Source organism: Lutjanus erythropterus, chromosome 15 (genome assembly GCF_056507025.1).
Source record: "Lutjanus erythropterus isolate fLutEry1 chromosome 15, fLutEry1.hap2, whole genome shotgun sequence".
Lineage (NCBI taxonomy): Eukaryota > Metazoa > Chordata > Actinopteri > Lutjaniformes > Lutjanidae > Lutjanus > Lutjanus erythropterus.
In genome coordinates, this window is record NC_139331.1 from 3,634,087 (window position 1) to 3,652,321 (window position 18,235).

Here is an 18,235-nt window from a genome sequence, read left to right on the forward strand (position 1 = left end):
AGTGACGATGCTGCTTTTGTCCAACCGACAGTCCAAAACCCAAAGAAAAGGAAAAGAATATTCATTTCCTGTCATGAATGACAAAGAAAAGCAGCAAATTCTCACATTTAAGAAGCTGGAACCAGCAAATATTGGACATTTTTGCTTGAATGACTGAAATGATTAATCAGTTATCAAGTATTGTGCATCTGAATAACTAATGGTGAATCTTGACTCACGACTAGGGAGCGAATACCTCATAACAATCTCATAATCTTTTCTAAAAATGTTATTTTTGCTGGGGGCAGTAAATTGGGAAATATTAACATATGTGGTGGGTTAGAGTTTGAGTCATAGAATGGCAACCTGTATAACACCCTGAGAGGCAAAACACAGGGGATAAAAAATAAATTGTGAGCAAACAAACATTCAACAGTAACCAACTTGCAGCTATTAATGCTGAAATAATAGCACTGAATGTATAGCATTCAAATATTTTATTTTGAAAACCACCTGTGTGAATTAATGCAGTTTGAATTCAACTCGTTTTACTTTCCAGGTCATTTCATGTGGTTTGATTTCAACAACTTGTTCAGATGTCATTTTTTCCTTCCTGATACCGAATCCGACACCTAAACTTTCTACATTGGCTGATACAGAGTAACAATCTGATACTGATCATAAACAAATACATAGAAAGAATGAATGCCATACAACATGACACTGCCTGGGAAAAAAAAAAAAATTCTGATACTAATGTTATCAGAACGACCCTAATTTCAAGTAATATTGTATGTTTTTGGGGTTCACAAATTCAGATAGAAAATCCAACTATATTCAAATTGTTCTGATTAATTTGTTCACTTTAGGAGCAAAAAAAATCACATCAAGTTGAAAATTCTGGTTGCTCAAATTGGATTGGTTAAATTTAGACCCTGAAGTTTCTGATTAATGATGTTAGGACACAGAGTTGATCAAACTTCTGTCCGATCTTAAGTGAAATATTGCAAGTGACAAAGGTCCATAACCCACTGTTGCATTTCAATTGTAATAAACCCAGTGCTCACAATGCAACTCAACATCTTTTTTTATCAAGGACTGTAAGCACACACAGGATAATGAATTAGTGATTTCCCAACCTGGCAACCCAAAAGTCATGCTTATTAATGCATTATAATCTATTCTATTAATCATTAGTAACCATAATACACTTTATAAAGGGTTTATAACACAATATTTTTGACCAACTACCTCAATATCGATATTTATTTTTTATTATTATAGAGTTGACTATTGTTTTTTATTGTTATTTTACAGTTTGATTTGATTTGATAATTGATCATCAGTAATAAGGAAATAATGAATGTCTATGTGGGTAAAGGGAATCTAATAATATCACTGTAATTCAGCCTTTAAAACCACCATTTCACCATATAACAATATCCAAAATCTAAGGCGATATCTCTAAAAATTACAATATCGATATAATACTCATATATTGTCCAGCCCTAATTAAAGATTAATAATTAAAATGTTAACTTCAGTTTTAGAACAGCAGTCAAGCCTGAATAGAAATGGTCCTAAGTGAAATATGTAAAGGCTATAAAGTGGAGTTAATTAAGTATTTAGAAGTGGTTAAATTTCACATTTAGGTTTTCAGCTGCTTGTAAAATTCAAGTTCTTACAGTCTGTCTTTGGTTCCATAAAAATGTCTACTTGCTGTTGGATTTTTTTTTTTTAACATTTCAGGGAACAGCCCCCCCTCAGACCTAGAATGATATCATGTGTCATAAACCCACTGAGCATGATAATAGTGTGAACCAACATGAGGCAGACATCCTAAAGTGAGGCAGGAATCTCAGCTGCAGGGAGGTGAAAGGTAACCGGCAGCCTCATAAAAAAGCACCACGCGCGGGTTACTCAAATCTTTGCCTCCCATTTGTGCGAGTTTTTGCTGTGTGAAAACCCCTTTGACACCGGCCGCTGACTGTTCAGCAATTCCCTCTGAATCACTGGTCTTAGTAATCGTTTGCCTGTCAAGCGCCCGCTGGTGCGCAGTGTGCATATTTAATCATAACAGTAATCCTCTTACCTTTCTACAGTTAAATTTCCAGGCACCAAAACCTACATTGACCCCGAAACCTACGAGGACCCGAACAGGGCTGTCCATCAATTTGCCAAGGAGCTGGACGCCTCCTGCATAAAAATTGAGCGAGTTATTGGAGCAGGTGAGCCCATCCTCTGTCTGTTAGTTACTCTGTGCTGTCATACATCACGCTGACAGCCAAATATTTACACCTTGAATAGGGACACAGCTTTATGCATTGTATATTGATAGTGCAATTGCAAAGAGGGGAAGAAGTTCATTGCAATTAATGTGTGGGCTGCGTCTGGTAGAGGCACTCGCAGAGATCCCCACAGCTGAAAAATTGCTGCCACATGGGTTTTACAGAGGCGGTCAATGACAGTATCTATGCATCTCTAGCATGTCTTATTATAGGTCTCGGTTACACTCCCCTGAGTATAACAAGATGTCGCACTCCAATTTGTATTCCAGCACTGCACAGCTGCTTTGTCTCAAAATACACTAATAAATTTGTCATTGTGAAGCGCTTGATGTTCTTGTTTTGTTTTTTCTTTTACCCGCCCGCTCCTCACTCATGAACGGGTTTCATCCCACACAGGAGAGTTCGGGGAGGTGTGCAGCGGCCGGCTCAAGCTGCCTGGAAAGCGGGACGTGTCGGTCGCCATCAAGACGCTGAAAGTGGGCTACACGGAGAAGCAGAGGCGGGAATTCCTGTGCGAGGCCAGCATTATGGGGCAGTTTGACCATCCCAACGTCGTCCATCTGGAGGGAGTCGTGACGAGAGGTAATCATGGTGGAGAGGGTATTATATAATGTTTAACATGTGCTTATATAATTCTAAGCACTCATAAAGATTCATAATGCTTTATAACAATAATGATAACACATTGTGAAGCATTTTGTAATGACTTACAATGTCAATTATCAGAATCCTCATAGCTGTAATACATTATGACTATCTTATAATGCATAATAAACACTGTTATAAAACATAATATGATTATATGTGAAATTACAATGTATAATTATAGCCATAATGTTCTATAACATTATTAATAACACATTCTAAGCCTACTCACTGAATTTTTTGGCAATGATTACAGTGAATATAATTCTCTATAGTTGCAATACATTATAGCTATTTTATAATGCACTATAATCACTGTTATAAAACATTGTGATAATGTGTGAAGATACTCTTAGTGGTCAGTGGATGCTTTGAGTCATAGGTGGATATAACACATCACAAGCTGGTTATAAGCCATTATAAGTGCTCATTGTATTCTGGTCATGTCTATAATGCATTATAAACATGCTTAGAATGGAGCAATGTATAATTATCGTCATAATGTTTTATAACAATAATCATAACACATTATAGGCCTATTCACTGATTTTTTTTTTTAAGCAATGCATTATATGTACTTACAATTCATTATAAACATGCTTATAATGGGTTATACTGAACTTATAACAACGTGTAGTGATAGTTATATACTCTCAAATATTCACAGTGCTTTATAACAATAATCTTAACATGTTATACTCACTCATTCACAGTTTTTGGCAAGTCATGGGATGCAATCATGGTCATAATGCTTCTTAATGTGATTATAATGTATTACAACTGTTTTTTGAGGAGGAAAAATTGCATTAGTGTAAATGCTCCTCATTTAGTGGTTTGTCATCAAAAAGTTGTGTCCAATTGGAGTACTAAGTCTCTCTTATGACCCGTTAAACAAATACATACATTTGCCAGCATTCTGTATGTTGCATAGATTTATTTTTTCCACGTTACTTAAAGCAAACTTATAGTGACTTATAACCAACATGTAATGTATTATATCTGCTTATACCTCAGAAATTTCATCACTTTACTTCAAGCGCCCCATGACCACTTAGGGTAACTTATAATGCATTATAAGAGTGATTATAATGCATCATTATGGTTATGGTTATAAAATATTACAACTATAATAATTATCATACACTTTTCATTTCATTATAAGATGCTTTATAATATGATTATTGTAATAAAGCATGGATATTCTTGAGTGCTTATAACTATAATTATACACTGCTATATACACAGTATAACGCCTTATGTTTATAAAGTATTATAATGCCTTATCAACATGGGCGTCCTTGAAACTGTAGTTTAAACTGTTTAAAGTGTGAGACAGTTAAGTTTTGTAAAAAGACTTTCATCAGAGTATATTTAGCTTTGGGAGGTAAAAGCGCTGTAGTTAGAGTGACATTATATCTGATTAAATTAGCCACACTCCCTGTTTAACATTTTCTCATTTAGACGCTGTAATAAAAGGAGCAGATGGTAACTTTTAATTAAAAGCCAATGAAACACACAAGCTAAAAATAACTTGGAAGCAGCTTCGCCATAGTTGTTAATCGTGAAGCATTATGTAAGCAAACAAAATTCAGGTATCAATTAATCACCTGCTTTTTTGTCCCTTTGCCTTTTCTTTTTTTTTTTCTCCAGGAAAGCCGGTGATGATTGTCATCGAGTACATGGAGAACGGCTCATTAGATGCTTTCCTCAGGGTGAGTATCACCTTCGAAAGCGCAGGAGGAGCTCAAAGCAGCGTCTCTGCTAACTTTTCTTTGCGTTTGGCTGGAGAGTGTCCCAGACAGCAGGCAGTCTGCAGTAGGATCTGTGCATCACATAAATATCATAAATCTTGTGCTGGAGCTGCTGCAGTGCTGTGACCTACATTTCCCTCATGGTCAGTGAAGATGGCTGACCTGCCTGTGTTTCTCTGTGCCATGCAGAAACACGATGGTCAGTTCACAGTCATCCAGCTGGTGGGGATGCTGCGGGGCATAGCGGCGGGAATGAGATATCTCTCCGATATGGGATACGTCCATCGAGATCTGGCTGCACGCAACATCCTTGTCAACAGCAATCTCGTATGTAAAGTGTCTGACTTCGGCCTGTCAAGGGTGATAGACGACGATCCTGAGGCTGTCTACACAACAACTGTGAGTCAATTAAAGCGCTCGCGCTCTCCACCCAGAGTCCTGTCTGAATTCTCTAATCAAGTCGCAGCCGGTGCATGGAAATAGAGCAGGAGTACGGGTGCACGCCCAACTGGTCTGCACCACTTTTAATATACAAAACAAGCCATAACTTTCTGACAAAGCACCCTTCATACCCTTCAGACTGGGTAAATATTGTCAACAATGTGATATGTGGCTAGATATTGTCTTAGATTTTGGATATTGTCTTTTCCTGGTTCATTTTCCAAACTTGCTTGACTTTTTTACTATTTGCCTTAACCCATTTAGTCATTATATCCACATTACATATGATTAACTGCTTACGACTTACTGATTTTGTTTATTTTTTTGACATTAATCTTGTTGTAATATCTGTAAATATTGATATGGAGGCATTTGGTCAAAAATATTGTGATATTTTTGTCTATATTGCCCAGCCCCACTTCATAAATAAGATGTCTTAGTCATGGTTAGTTAATCATTTACTAATGCTTTATAGATCAGTTATAAGCCATTAATAAGAACAACTTTTGGGTTGCCAGGTTGGGAAATTTCTCTGGTAGGTCATCGATAGAAAAAGTTGAAAAAATTGATGACTGCGTTAATTACAGATGTTTGGATCATTTGCATTCATGGCCACAAAATTAATCACAGTCTGTCATAATCAGTTAATTGTAAGTTCATCAAACTTACAGGTTTCAGCTTCTCAGATGTAAGAATCTCCCTCTCTTCTTAGTTTTACATCATTGTATGTACAATAACTTTGAGTTTGGTTTCCTTGTTAAACAAAATAAGTAAAATGGTCTGCTTGGTTCCATGATGGACTTTTTTCCCACTGACTTTCTCCATTTAAATGAGGAACAATAACAATTTGATTAAAGTAAATTTGATTCATCGAATTAGTATTGCTGCCAGTAAATTTGAATCGAAGCTAGCAAATATGATTTGTAGCTTTGACTGTTTGATTAATCAAGTAAATTCAATTTACCAAGTCAGTGTCAAAGTCAGTAACTTCAAATTGAAGTTGAAGTTAAGTTCAGTTCATAACTTCGACTGTTCAGTTTATCAAGAAGGACAAAACGTGCAGGTTCTTGCTTCTCAAATATGAGAACTTGCTGCTTTTCTTTGTTTTATATCACTGTAAACTAAATCATTTTGAGTTTTGGACTACTGGTTGAACAAAAGAAGCAAACATGGCTCCTTGGTCGTTGATGTTTTTTGGTTTTGCTCATTTTCCAACACTTAAATGAGCAAATGACTACTTGATTAATCAAGTAAATAAAAAATAAATAAAATATAAAGCCAAATATAAAGCTGAATGTTACACAACATGTCAGGTCAACATTTCAATATACTTTTAATGAAGGTCATATAAAAAAAAATAGTGGAGACAACTGTCTATAAGTCATTTATAAAAATGTCTTACTTTCTATTAGTCCATAAAATTTGTGATATTAAAAGTCCATACGTTGTTTATAACTAAACTTTAGTGTAAAAGCTCTGCTGCACTGCAGCAACACCTGCCAATGGCACATCACACAACCTTGTTGTTCTTATGAATGAGACATAATTAATCTATAAAACATTCATAAATGATTTACTAACCATTAATAAAGTACACCTCATAAATCCAATGCCTTATTAGACAGTGGTGGCAGTATATTTGCTGAGCTGTTTGTGGATAAGTTGTTCTTTTTGCGTGTTTTGACCCTGTGTGTGACTGTAAAACTAATTGCTGTCTAATTGATGTTTTAGGGGAGGATGCAGGATGTAATGAATTTGATCTTTACTCCAGCCACTGACCTGCGTTTTACTGAACAGGGTGGCAAAATCCCCGTCCGATGGACCGCACCAGAAGCCATACAGTATCGTAAATTCACCTCTGCCAGCGATGTGTGGAGTTACGGCATTGTCATGTGGGAGGTCATGTCCTACGGAGAGCGGCCTTACTGGGACATGTCCAATCAAGATGTGAGTTACTGCCTGACATGACTTCATTTACTCACTAACACAATACATTTGTCTCTCTTCTGCTGAAGGATCATCATAAAAAAGTGAAAAAAAATGTTTCAGTTTTACAGGAGACCTTTTCAGACCTTTGTTGGTTATTTGGGAACTCTGAGGAAATATACAGTCAATGTTTGGTTAGAGGCAGAGTTAGGGTTGAAGTTAGGCGTCTTCACTTTGCTATTACCTGCCTTGAGACTTATTTTCACCTGTTTCTATCGACACAGTACAGAAATGTTACGAAAATATTCTAGTCCACTCACATTCATTATCACTTCTGAATCAAAAAGTCATCTGGGAGGAAATTAACAAATTTGAGAACTGATAAATTGTTGAAGTCAATTACCTAGAAAAAAACAAAAAACATTTAGTGGTTCCAACTTGTCGAACAAATGAAGGAAGATTTTTGTTTATTTTGCATTTTGAGAATAAGGTCGAAATACTGAGAATGTCAAAATGTTGAAATGTCGAGACGTTTCATCTTTATTCTCGACATTTTGGCTTTATTTCCCAGATTTCTGTTTTATTTTGAAGATTTCAGCTTTATTCTTTAAATTTAGACTTTGTCCTCAGCACTTCAACTTCATTCTCAACACTTCATAATTTCATCTTTATTCTTGGCATTTTGACTATATTCTTGATATTTTGTCTTTATCATTGACATTTTGACTCAATTTGCAACATTTCATCTTTATACTCTACATACCAAAAAAGAAAATCTTCTTACTCAGGCATTGATACTGAACAATGTACTTTATTCTTGACATTTCACCTTTTTTCACCTATTTCTTCTTTATTGCTGCCCCCCATCTTTCTTCAGAGTTATAATGGGTTGTCATGAAATTGCATTATTTCTAGACATTTCTGTGGCACCTTCCTCAACCATAAATCATTTATTCACAAATAACAGGCTGGTATAAAGAGCGTGCGTTACATCCAAATCTAATCGTAGTAAGCACCATCTAAAAGGGGGCATGAATTATAAGAACATAAGATTTTCCCCAGATTCATCTCTAATTATCCCTGATGAAGTCATCGCACTAAAACATAGAAGAAGACAGACAAAACTCTCAGTTTGTGCTTCTTCTTCAGGGTTTTCTCGCAGGACCCTCATGAGAACAGCTCGGCGGGGACAGTAACCTTGGGCTTAATTAGTTCAAGAAGTCTTGCTATACTCATGCTATTTGAATCCAGCTGAAGGAGAAACAGTCCTGAAATGGGACATGCATAAAAAATGAAGCTCTGAGAACATGGATTTGATGGTGGCATTAATATAAATAATAACAGGAGTGGAAAACACTTGTCATGCAGAATACTTGTGATTCAAATGGCTTTAAACGTTTATAATGACTTATGGTAATGTGACCCATTGAGAGCAGCAGTGTTGAACCAATTACACAGCAAGCAGCTCATGCATATTTTGCCATTTCCATCGCACTTGTTGTTTGGTTTTAGACATAGAAGTCAAAGAAAGGTAAAAACATCGATACGCTCTGATTTTAAAGGGGCACTTCACCAATTTTACACATCACGATTGGTTTAATCAGCATGATTAGTTTACTCACCAGCCTGTTACAAAAGGTCCATGTGGCTTCATTTACAAAAACATATAAACACTATGCATCATGGCAGGTAACAAAAACTTGCCATTCTTCTCTGGCTTCCTGTGTCTGTGGAGGGTCTTAGCAGCTATTGGCTGCATCATGGGAAATGTAGGATCCAGCCTAAAAGTCAGGATATCTTGGCTTCTGCTGCTTCAATTTTGACCATTTTTTTTAAAGATAAGCCTCTTGCAACCCCCTGATGATGTCATAGTGATGTCATGAGGGTTAGCTTAGCTTGGACTAAGAGGCTACATGTTTAACAGAAAGCCTGCGTTAACCTGTAAACTGTGGAGGTGTGGATATGGGCATTTACCAGCCAGGAAGGGTAAAGTGAAAAGCTGCAATTGGTTGCATTATGGGAAATGTGGGATCCAGTGTTTTCAGCCTAAAAGTCAGGATATCTTGGTTTCTGCTGCTTTGATTTCAACCATCTTCTTTTTTAAATCTGTCCTTTGCAACCCCCCCAACTTTGTGAAATTGCAGCACAAAATGATGGTGTGCTTCTTTAATTACACCTTTTATACTTGCCTTGACACCTTTCAGTGGAGCATAAACGCCTCAGTACACTCACTTACTGCAGGGTAGAGAATGAGTATCAACCTAATACTTTTACAAGACTTATGTTGGAAATGTACGAGATGTAAACAAAGCAATGAAACACTACATATCCCAAAGTAATAAAATAGTTGTTATTATTAGTTAAATATGAGTCACTGTAACTGAAGTAAAGTTAAACCTCAGTGAAGCACAGTACAGTCAAAGCAACATATTTTAGCTCCTGTTCCTCTTCTTGTAGCAATGCAGCTCTGAAAAACTGAAAAAAAAAAAAAATACACATACATACCATAAACAGCCACAGTGCTTTAAAGTCACAGAATTTTCTTCTCCCTTCTGACTGCTGATGTTATGAAACTAAGCGCACTAACACTGGAAGGGAATTTTGCAGACTTGGAGGTTCCATTAGGCGCTGCAATTAAATCACAGAATGTATCTTTAAGATGCAGAAACTAAAACTCATTTGATTTCAGAAACTCAGATGAGTAAACATGATTCATAATCAAGATAGCTCTTGCACCAGTCTTGCCTACCATCAAGTAAATTATAAGAGCTGACTCTTGACAGTTTTCTTCTTCAAAGAACACATTTATAAACACTTCTTTTTACAAATGCCACAAATTGCTATAATGACCTGCAGTTCTCTGAGAGCTGTTGCCACTTTCCTGCCAACCCCTACTGAGGGAGTCCAACTGCGCCAGACCACTTGAAGCTGTTCCTTCTTGCCGGACACTTGACACATTTTTGATTGATAGCAGAAGGCGAGCAAGTTCCGGCCTTACAATTCCTATATGGCGCCCGGTGTTTAGCACCCACAGCACCGGGGCAAAACATGATTAAGATTCACGGGCGCTCCAAAGCAGAGGCCTGCTGATTGAACAATCAGATGTTAGAAATGCTAAACAAGATGGCCGGGCATTAAAGCGGCGTATGTGATGTTTTGACGCACTGCTACTTGACAGACATCAATGTCAGAAATTTTTGCACTTTGTCAAGATGTCAGCAAACATCCTCCGGGGATGGAGAGAGAACATTATTTGCATTTTCCCCAACAGTTTCAGTGTTTTGACACCTTTTTCCCTCCATGACTCATTCTTGTCGGAGTCATCCTGACAGGAATAGCTGATGAACATATGCAGAAACGTATCCGCACAATAAAGGAAGGGGCGCCAGGGGTTCAAATCAAAGTGCCCGCTGCACCTACTGTTCTCACAGCGTAGACTTTTAATGAACTCTGTGCTAAACTGCATGCACGATGCATAGTGACAGTGGGTTAGGTTTAACAGAATAAATTATAGCTTTATTTCGACAAATTTAGAAAATTAAACTTAGGGAAACGACTTAGTCTGCACTGTTGGTTATACTAAATGTAACCAGGAGCTTTACCTTGTAGTGACTTAAAAGTCATCAGTAAAATCTTAAAGTCAGTTCTGAAGCTTGCAGTCGGCCAGTAAAGCAAGATAAGGATGGGTGTAATATGAGTTGCTTAAAAGCTTAGCAGCAGCATTTTGCACTTACTGAAGGCAGGAGACTGTTTTCTGAATGAGCCTAACAACAATAATTAAGCTGAGGCAAAATAAAAGTATGAATAACCTTTTCAGGATCAGTAAATGAGAGAAAGGTCTGATTTTTTGTGCCTGAGCTGAATAAATTAGACAACCTTTTCAGCATTACCGTCAAAGGGAAGTTCGTTTAGTTAAATTTTGCCCATCATCACCGATGAAATATTCTAATATTTTTACACACCAACTTCACTGCTCAGATATAGGGACGGGGTAAGTAGTTAAACAAAGATTTACAACAGAGGACAGAGGACAAGAACCTAAGCCAAAAGTCGGGCTTTCAGTCCACAAAAAAGCCCTCTTGGATGCCCCTGTGATAGCTAAAACATGATAAATACCCTGTAGAATAGCCCAGTGTCCAAGAGAATGTGATAAAGTGCCCCCTGCCCCTCAAACATCCTGAGTCCGCCACTGGCCAGTATACTCTGTCTTATCTTGCAGAGCAACTTTAATGCATGCAGTTATCCTATGGAATGAACTGTTGTAGCAGACCATTTACATTTAAATTCTCTTTCAAATAAGTGGTCTAAGTGTTTAGGATAAACTGGGGATTTGTTTAAAACCCGTCCAAATATAATCACTCATAGTTGTCCCTCTGGACTGTTTTAAAGCTGTGTACTGGGGTCAATGCATCCCTAGACCTGTGGTGAATTTAATATTCCCATAACTGATAAAAATGATGGACAACGTGGCTAAAACAAGCACACTTTTTTGGAGAAGTTTGGTCCAACAATTCAGTACTACACTTACATAAAGGTAGGGCAACTTAAAAGAGATAGATTTTATTTTAAAAAGAATGATCAAAGGCCAAGATATCCTTCCTTTTAGTCCTATATTTCCAATGCAGGCTTTCTGTTAAAGATGTCAGACTGAAATAACTCAAACAGAATTTTTCAGACTTGATGAAAGGTCCCCTCAAGCCAAAAATGACATTATAAAACACTTTCTTCAGGCTGAGTAATAAATGGGGTATGAGAAACCTATCGCTCCGCAATTACTGCTCAAAGCTCATCAGTGCAGCTACTTCCCTTTGTGCTCTGAGTCCTCGTGTTTCCATTGCAACAAAACTGGCATGCAACCATCAAATCTGGTTAGGAACTTTCTTCCCCAGCGCACAACATCTGCTGTAGGTAACCAAAAAATGATTAAGGTCTAACACTTTTGTTTACAAACTTGATGATTAAAGGAGTCAGGGATTGGGGTTAGGTTGCTACTAAAGGCTGATATGTAAGAGTTAGGGTTGGGTGTAGGTCTATTTGAAGGATTGATTCTAAAGGGTTAGGGCTGGGATTAGGTTGATACTAAAGGCTGATACTGAAGGGTTAGAGTTGGGGGTTGGGGTTAGGGTTGATACTAACGTATTATGCTAAAGGGTTAAGTTTGGGGTTAGGTTGACACAAAAGGTTGATACTAAAGTGTTAGGGTCACAAGGCTGATAGTAAACGGTTGAGGTTAGGTTGATTCTAAGGGCTGATACTAAATGGTTAGGGTTGATACTAAAGCCACATGCTAAAGGGTTAAGGTCAGTGGTTGGGGTTAGGTTGATTCTAAGAACTGATACTGAAGGGTTAAGCTCATGGGTTGGAGTTACATTGATACTAAGTCTAATAACAAAGGATTTGGGGTACAGATTATTGTAATTACTGACACTAATGACTCCCCTTGTTTTGTATTCTCCAGGTTATAAAGGCAATAGAGGAGGGCTACCGTCTTCCAGCCCCGATGGACTGTCCACCGGGCCTGCATCAGCTCATGCTGGACTGCTGGCAGAAAGACAGAGCCGAGCGTCCCAAATTTGATCAGATAGTTGGCATCCTTGACAAGATGATCCGCAACCCTAACACCTTGAAAACCCCAGTGGGAACGTGTACAAGGTGAGGAAATAAAAAAATAAAAAAATGAATCAGATTAAGATGTGGCTTCATACAATAAAGAATTTTAACTTTTATTTTAGAGCATTAGAGGATGATCCAATGTGTCCACTGGATGATTTAGCCTCTGTAGTTCAGAGATGAAAGATAAATCCCGGGGGATCGATACCCTAAAGCAGCTTCCATGGCTTTATGGTCAATAGTGGGGCTTTTAAATCAATCTCTATAATGAGTTCCTGGTACTTTAAAGTGCAGTGGGAACTCCAGACCTCACTCTGACGTTTGTCAGATGAATTCTATTTGCAGTCAGGACATACTCTCCCGAGGTGAGATTGAGACTCAGAGGTTACAACTGGTTAAAAAGCTCTTTATTATATGGAGACTGTATGGAGTGAGTGTATTCAGATTGAAAAGATATTGACAAAAGTATTTTTCAGAAGCAGAAAGCTGACAATCTGCATCTGTTTGAGAATTTCTTATTGATAGAAGCCTCCAATCAACTAGTTTTTTTCCCCTTTCTCGCAATTTACTGCACTGCTGGATGCCTTTGGTCGTCGCTTTGTCTCGTCTCCTTCTTGATTGTGTTTTCAGCGGAACGTTTCCTTTTCACATAAGACATAAACATCTTTTCTGTGCTCATCCCGCAGACCAATTAGTCCACTGTTAGATCAGAGCACACCAGACTTCACCGCTTTCCGCTCAGTGGGAGAATGGCTGGAAGCCATCAAGATGGAGCGATACAGAGACAACTTCACAGCAGCTGGCTACAGTTCCCTGGAATCTGTGGCCAGGATGTCAATCGAGTAAGTAGATATGAAGCCCGCAAGTGGTTAAGCATCATCAGAGAACATTAATACCAGCCATATTTAGACTGTGATCTCACCTACACTTCACTTCCTCCTATCCAAGCTTGACAAATCAACTTTGTTGCATTTTGCATTAATGTAGTTTTGGCAGACTGATATCCCATGAGGTCTCTAAATAACAGTTACTATAAATATCTTGTTCTAACTCAAGTTGATGGCCAGCACCACAAGTATAATGACAATGACCAGGCAAACAATATCGTTGGAATCACTTTCAGAGTGATTTGATGAATGATGGAAGCACTGACAGCCAATCAAAATCCATCTAAATCTACCTTTACTGCATTGGTGCCTTGCATGGGAAGCATGTAGTCACCCATCAGTTAGCTTAATTTCTGGGACATTTTTCAACAATATAAGGCATTGCAGAATATTGGTTTCAAACTGTTTATGTAGGGTAATTGATGGCATTTAAGAAACACTTTTTAGATGGTCTACTGTAATCACCCTGTCTTGGCTATTGTGGTATACACCTTATTATAAAAGCATGTTTGGTCCTTACTGAAGTCCTCTTCGATGATTGTCGAGATACCATAAAATTGGGGTTGACTCATAGGAAATAATGCATTAAGTTGGTCTTCAGTAGTGGACAACTCACGGACCGGATTCTCCTCTCATCTTTTCAGAATTTGGTGAACCCATATCTTGCTGGTTTTCTTTTTTTCTCAGGTCATCAGTGTTCATTTTCCTAAGCTGCCAACCAGCGACTTTCTACAGAACGTTATCCTTCATCAGTGTCGATCATTATAGTTGGGATTCTTGGCAAAGAAATCCCTTAAGTTACCATTTTCAGATACTGACCAGGCCCTTTATTCAGCCAAACTGCAGAAAGAATCAGGCCTTTATTTGAAATATCCTTGTATTAGAGACAGGCCTTTATTTCCCTGATTTATTCCTATACATTCATTCTGTAGAGCATTAAAGCGGCCTCAGTGAAGCTCCACACAGATGCCTCACATTAAAAAGACTCAAACAGTGTGATTCTTTCCTTGCCTGGTTGGCTTTTAATGTGAACATATTCACAAAGTATTGAGTTTTGTAGATTGCAGCTGAACAAAAACAGCAAGGTAGAAATTATTGGAATTGATTAGTGAGAACAATGACATGACTCTGTTGTTGGACTACAATACCTAGAGTACACTAACTGTACCTCCACCTGGGTAGGTTAGGTTGCAGATAGAACAATGGTTTATCAAACAAACAATCTTTCCAGGTAGTGTTTTAGTTTTTTGAAGCCAGTCATTTTCTTTTTTAAGATGATAATATAACTGCACAGTAAACACTCATGAGTACAGTTAAGAGCCACTTGTGCACAGTTAAGCTTTATATCTGATGTGAAATCTCACAGGAAGTTTGATGTTCTGTGGTAAACTGGGACACCCATTTTCATGTCTCCCACAATGCCATATCAAACATTCTCATGAAGTGTGTCTCCATGAACTTGTATGAACTCATTGCCGTTTATGAGCATCAGCTCAGACTGTGGCTTGCCCTTGAGTTGTTACTCAGAAATTCCAGTGACCATCAGATGTCAACATCCGTCTCCACATCTCCATAAAATGCTCAAGGGTTCAAATAAACTTTCCAAGCATGCTCGCCAAGGAAAAAGAATGGAACTTCAGATCATACTTTTTTGCTATATCATCCTTGAAATGGATGTTCGAATTTATTATTGAGATTCATAAACACGCCTGCCGTGTTGCCTTTTTTGTACCCTTTACTCACAATAATGAAAAAGCTGAGGCTGTAAATCTCACTTGTTTTGCCCCTTACTGTGGTCCGGTGCATTGATTGATGTGTTGTCCTGTCTTCCAGGGACGTGATGAGCTTGGGGATCACGCTGGTCGGCCATCAGAAAAAGATCATGAGCAGCATACAGACTATGAGAGCCCAGATGCTGCACCTCCACGGCACGGGCGTCCAGGTGTGACGGACCGCGACGGGGGCCGCATCGGATGGGGCGACAAACAAAAACAGAACTTTTTTTCTGGAGCAGTGCCTGGGACGTAACCGGGATAATCGTCTACGTATACGGACATCTGTTATGTCTGACTCTTCCGGCTGTGTCTGGAGTGAAATCATTCCTTTGTTCCTCAGTGAAGGATTGCGGTTCGCCTCTTCAAAGGGCACTGAAGAGAGGAAAAGGGCAAAAAACAGCAACAAAAAAAGAAACTACCTGGACGAGACGACTTCCTTTTTTTTTTTTGTTTTTGGTTTTTACTTTTAGAAGCGCTTACGAACTCAACCACATATCAAATGGCGCATAGGAAAGGAGTTTGACGCTTCTTTAACTTAATGAATGATTTAAGTGCACACCATGGCTATGGATTTTCTTTCTAAAGAACAAATACAACTTGTCTACTTGCAGTGCTTTCACTTGTTCCTTTTTCTAATTTGTTAATTTTCTTTCCGTCTGCCACAGTGACATGTTGTGGCCCAAACAACAGGTTGTTTTTTTCTCTCTTCTATTTGGACTTGACAACAGGGTAAACTCTTTTATCCAAACGCTGAGGGAACTTTTTGATTCAAAGGTACTTTTTGTGCTGACACATGCTGGACTGTTTGAACTGTTTGCAGTGACTCATGTTTTCCTTCATGTGCTGTTGAAGTGAAAATCCTCACGTGCTTGTTTGCAGCCTACAGGAGTGGCTATTTGACGTGGTTTCAACCTTTCAGATGTTTTTTTATTAAGGATTTTTTCTGAGGAGTGCGACACTGAGGAGACACAGGAGGCGACTTGTTCTTCGAATCACCAGACTTTTATATCAGAGTAGCAATATCCTTTGTCTTGTGTTCACTACAGGAAACCTGGTTATTGAGTAGAATGTTGCAGCACTGTTGGAAGATTGTATTGAAATTGAAGCCACCGCGAATAGTTTTGCCATCATTTTGCCTAAAATGTTGCACACAGTGCATTCTTCAGCTGCAAAGGGTGGCTCCAAGAAAGGTGTAGATGTAATACTGCCTTAAAATGTGTTGGATTAAGTATTGCCACTATTTTAGGCACTTCAATGGCAATGCTTTATGCGGTTAAAGTGTGGACAAGCTCCCTATTTTTTTGTTTTCCTTGTAGTGTGATGTCTTTTTATCTGGAACTTGAACTGGTGAAATCAAGTGCACGGACACGGTTTAATGCAATGAGTGACACAGAGTGAAGAAGAGGAGATGGACTAAACAGAGCAATAATTACCAGGTAGAAACGGTCCTCACCTGAGATTTCTAAGGTGCTAGGTTTTATCGCATGTGTGTGCTGTGCTGAGACAAACCCTTTGGAAAGATTCAGTCACCGCCGGGAAGGAAAGGAAAGGACAGGAATGCACCTCTCTGACCTAAAAACAGTTTGGAAAGTGCTCGGGAAAACTGCCGTGCCAAGTCATCAAATGATATAATCATGTCGCATTTTGCCACTGTAATTCGCTAAACGTTTGATGGAAATCTAACACGGCATGGAGATGTTGAACTTGAGTGGCTGCTTAGATGAGAGAGGCACCATTCGAAATGCTACAAAGGTGCCAATTAGTCTTGGTGATCTTCATCTTCTGACAACGCCCAGAAATCAAAAAGCCCCTTCAGGGTTTGGGTCTGAAAACATGAGACCGAACCGTGGAGGCCCGAGTCAGACCGTGCCGTTAAATCCCAACATCCCGGCTCCGTCGGCAGCGGCGCAGCTCCCCTTGTTTATTCACGCGCCTCCGCCGCTCATCCCTCACAGCCGTAGATGTGACGGAACACGCATTAAAGTGTCTCTTAAGATTGCTTTTCTTTTCTTCCATGCGGCTTTGTATGGAGAACAGAGGCAAGGGGGCTTTGCTGAAGAAGTGCTAAAAGCCAATCAACCTATTCGGTGCCATCTGTCTCCACCTCAAATGCAAAAAAAAGAGAGTTTCCAAGTTGAGTATGTTTTAGTGTCTTTGATAGGAAAATGCAGTTATTCAGCTGTCATTTGAAGAGGAGTGGTGTTCACAGAGGAAAACCATTATAACGTCTTCTTTTGCTGCTGCTGTAACCTGAGAGATAAATCTATATTTTCAAAGCTACAGTCATCTCTTTCTACTTTTTTTCATCTTAAATGCATAGAAGAGGCAAAACCTACATCAGGAATCAACCTTGAGCTCACTGATGAGCAGTAAAAACCATTAGTAGCTTTCTCCATTGTCCCTTTATCCACATTAAGCCAGCTACATTTGAGAATATCTTTTTCTCTCTGTTTTGGTCCTCTGTCCAGACTAAGCTGCTGCGGGGCCTTTTGAAAAATGGTCTCCAGGGTGGATAAATCTGAAAGCAAAGGGAAACAAGGAGGATGTAAGCCTGCACAGAGCCTAATGAGTGAAGTCGGTCACCTCTAAAGGTGTAACTTTAGTCCTAAAATGGATGTGGACAGCAGAAATGCATGTCCAGTATCAGGACAGTTTGTGAAACCTTCTGGTTGACATCTTCATCCTAGAAACGAGTGCTGGTGATGTGATTTGAAGCCAGAGGTTGCGCAGTAGTGATCAGGGTCGGGGCTGTGATATTGAGTTCCCACCAATACACCTGGCTGACAATCATGATGTGAAACCCCCTTTTTATAGCACCAAATAACTAATCGATCAGGATGTTCTGGCTTCACCTTTGGGGAGCTGTCATGTCATCCATCTTTATACAACATGTTCTCACTCCCAACTCATCAAATACAGCAACTTAGTCAGTG

The 18,235-nt window shown here is 38.8% G+C and overlaps 1 protein-coding gene across 7 annotated transcripts in view; it reads left to right on the forward strand.

The window, feature by feature from the left end:
- Positions 1 to 17,584, forward strand: part of epha7 (eph receptor A7) — a 123,268-nt gene extending 105,684 nt beyond the window's left edge. For 2 of the 7 annotated variants that reach the window (XM_084737349.1, XM_084737351.1), the window contains exons 10-17: positions 2,082 to 2,207; positions 2,664 to 2,849; positions 4,563 to 4,624; positions 4,853 to 5,062; positions 6,836 to 7,051; positions 12,489 to 12,682; positions 13,327 to 13,482; positions 15,361 to 17,584. In XM_084737349.1, the coding sequence (XP_084593475.1) occupies positions 2,082 to 2,207; positions 2,664 to 2,849; positions 4,563 to 4,624; positions 4,853 to 5,062; positions 6,836 to 7,051; positions 12,489 to 12,682; positions 13,327 to 13,482; positions 15,361 to 15,475 (1,265 nt within the window). In that variant the 3' untranslated portion in view covers positions 15,476 to 17,584. The remainder of the gene's footprint in view (positions 1 to 2,081; positions 2,208 to 2,663; positions 2,850 to 4,562; positions 4,625 to 4,852; positions 5,063 to 6,835; positions 7,052 to 12,488; positions 12,683 to 13,326; positions 13,483 to 15,360) is intronic. The other 5 variants (XM_084737350.1, XM_084737352.1, XM_084737353.1 and 2 more) reach the window with 3 other exon arrangements.
- Positions 17,585 to 18,235: the final 651 nt, after the last annotated feature.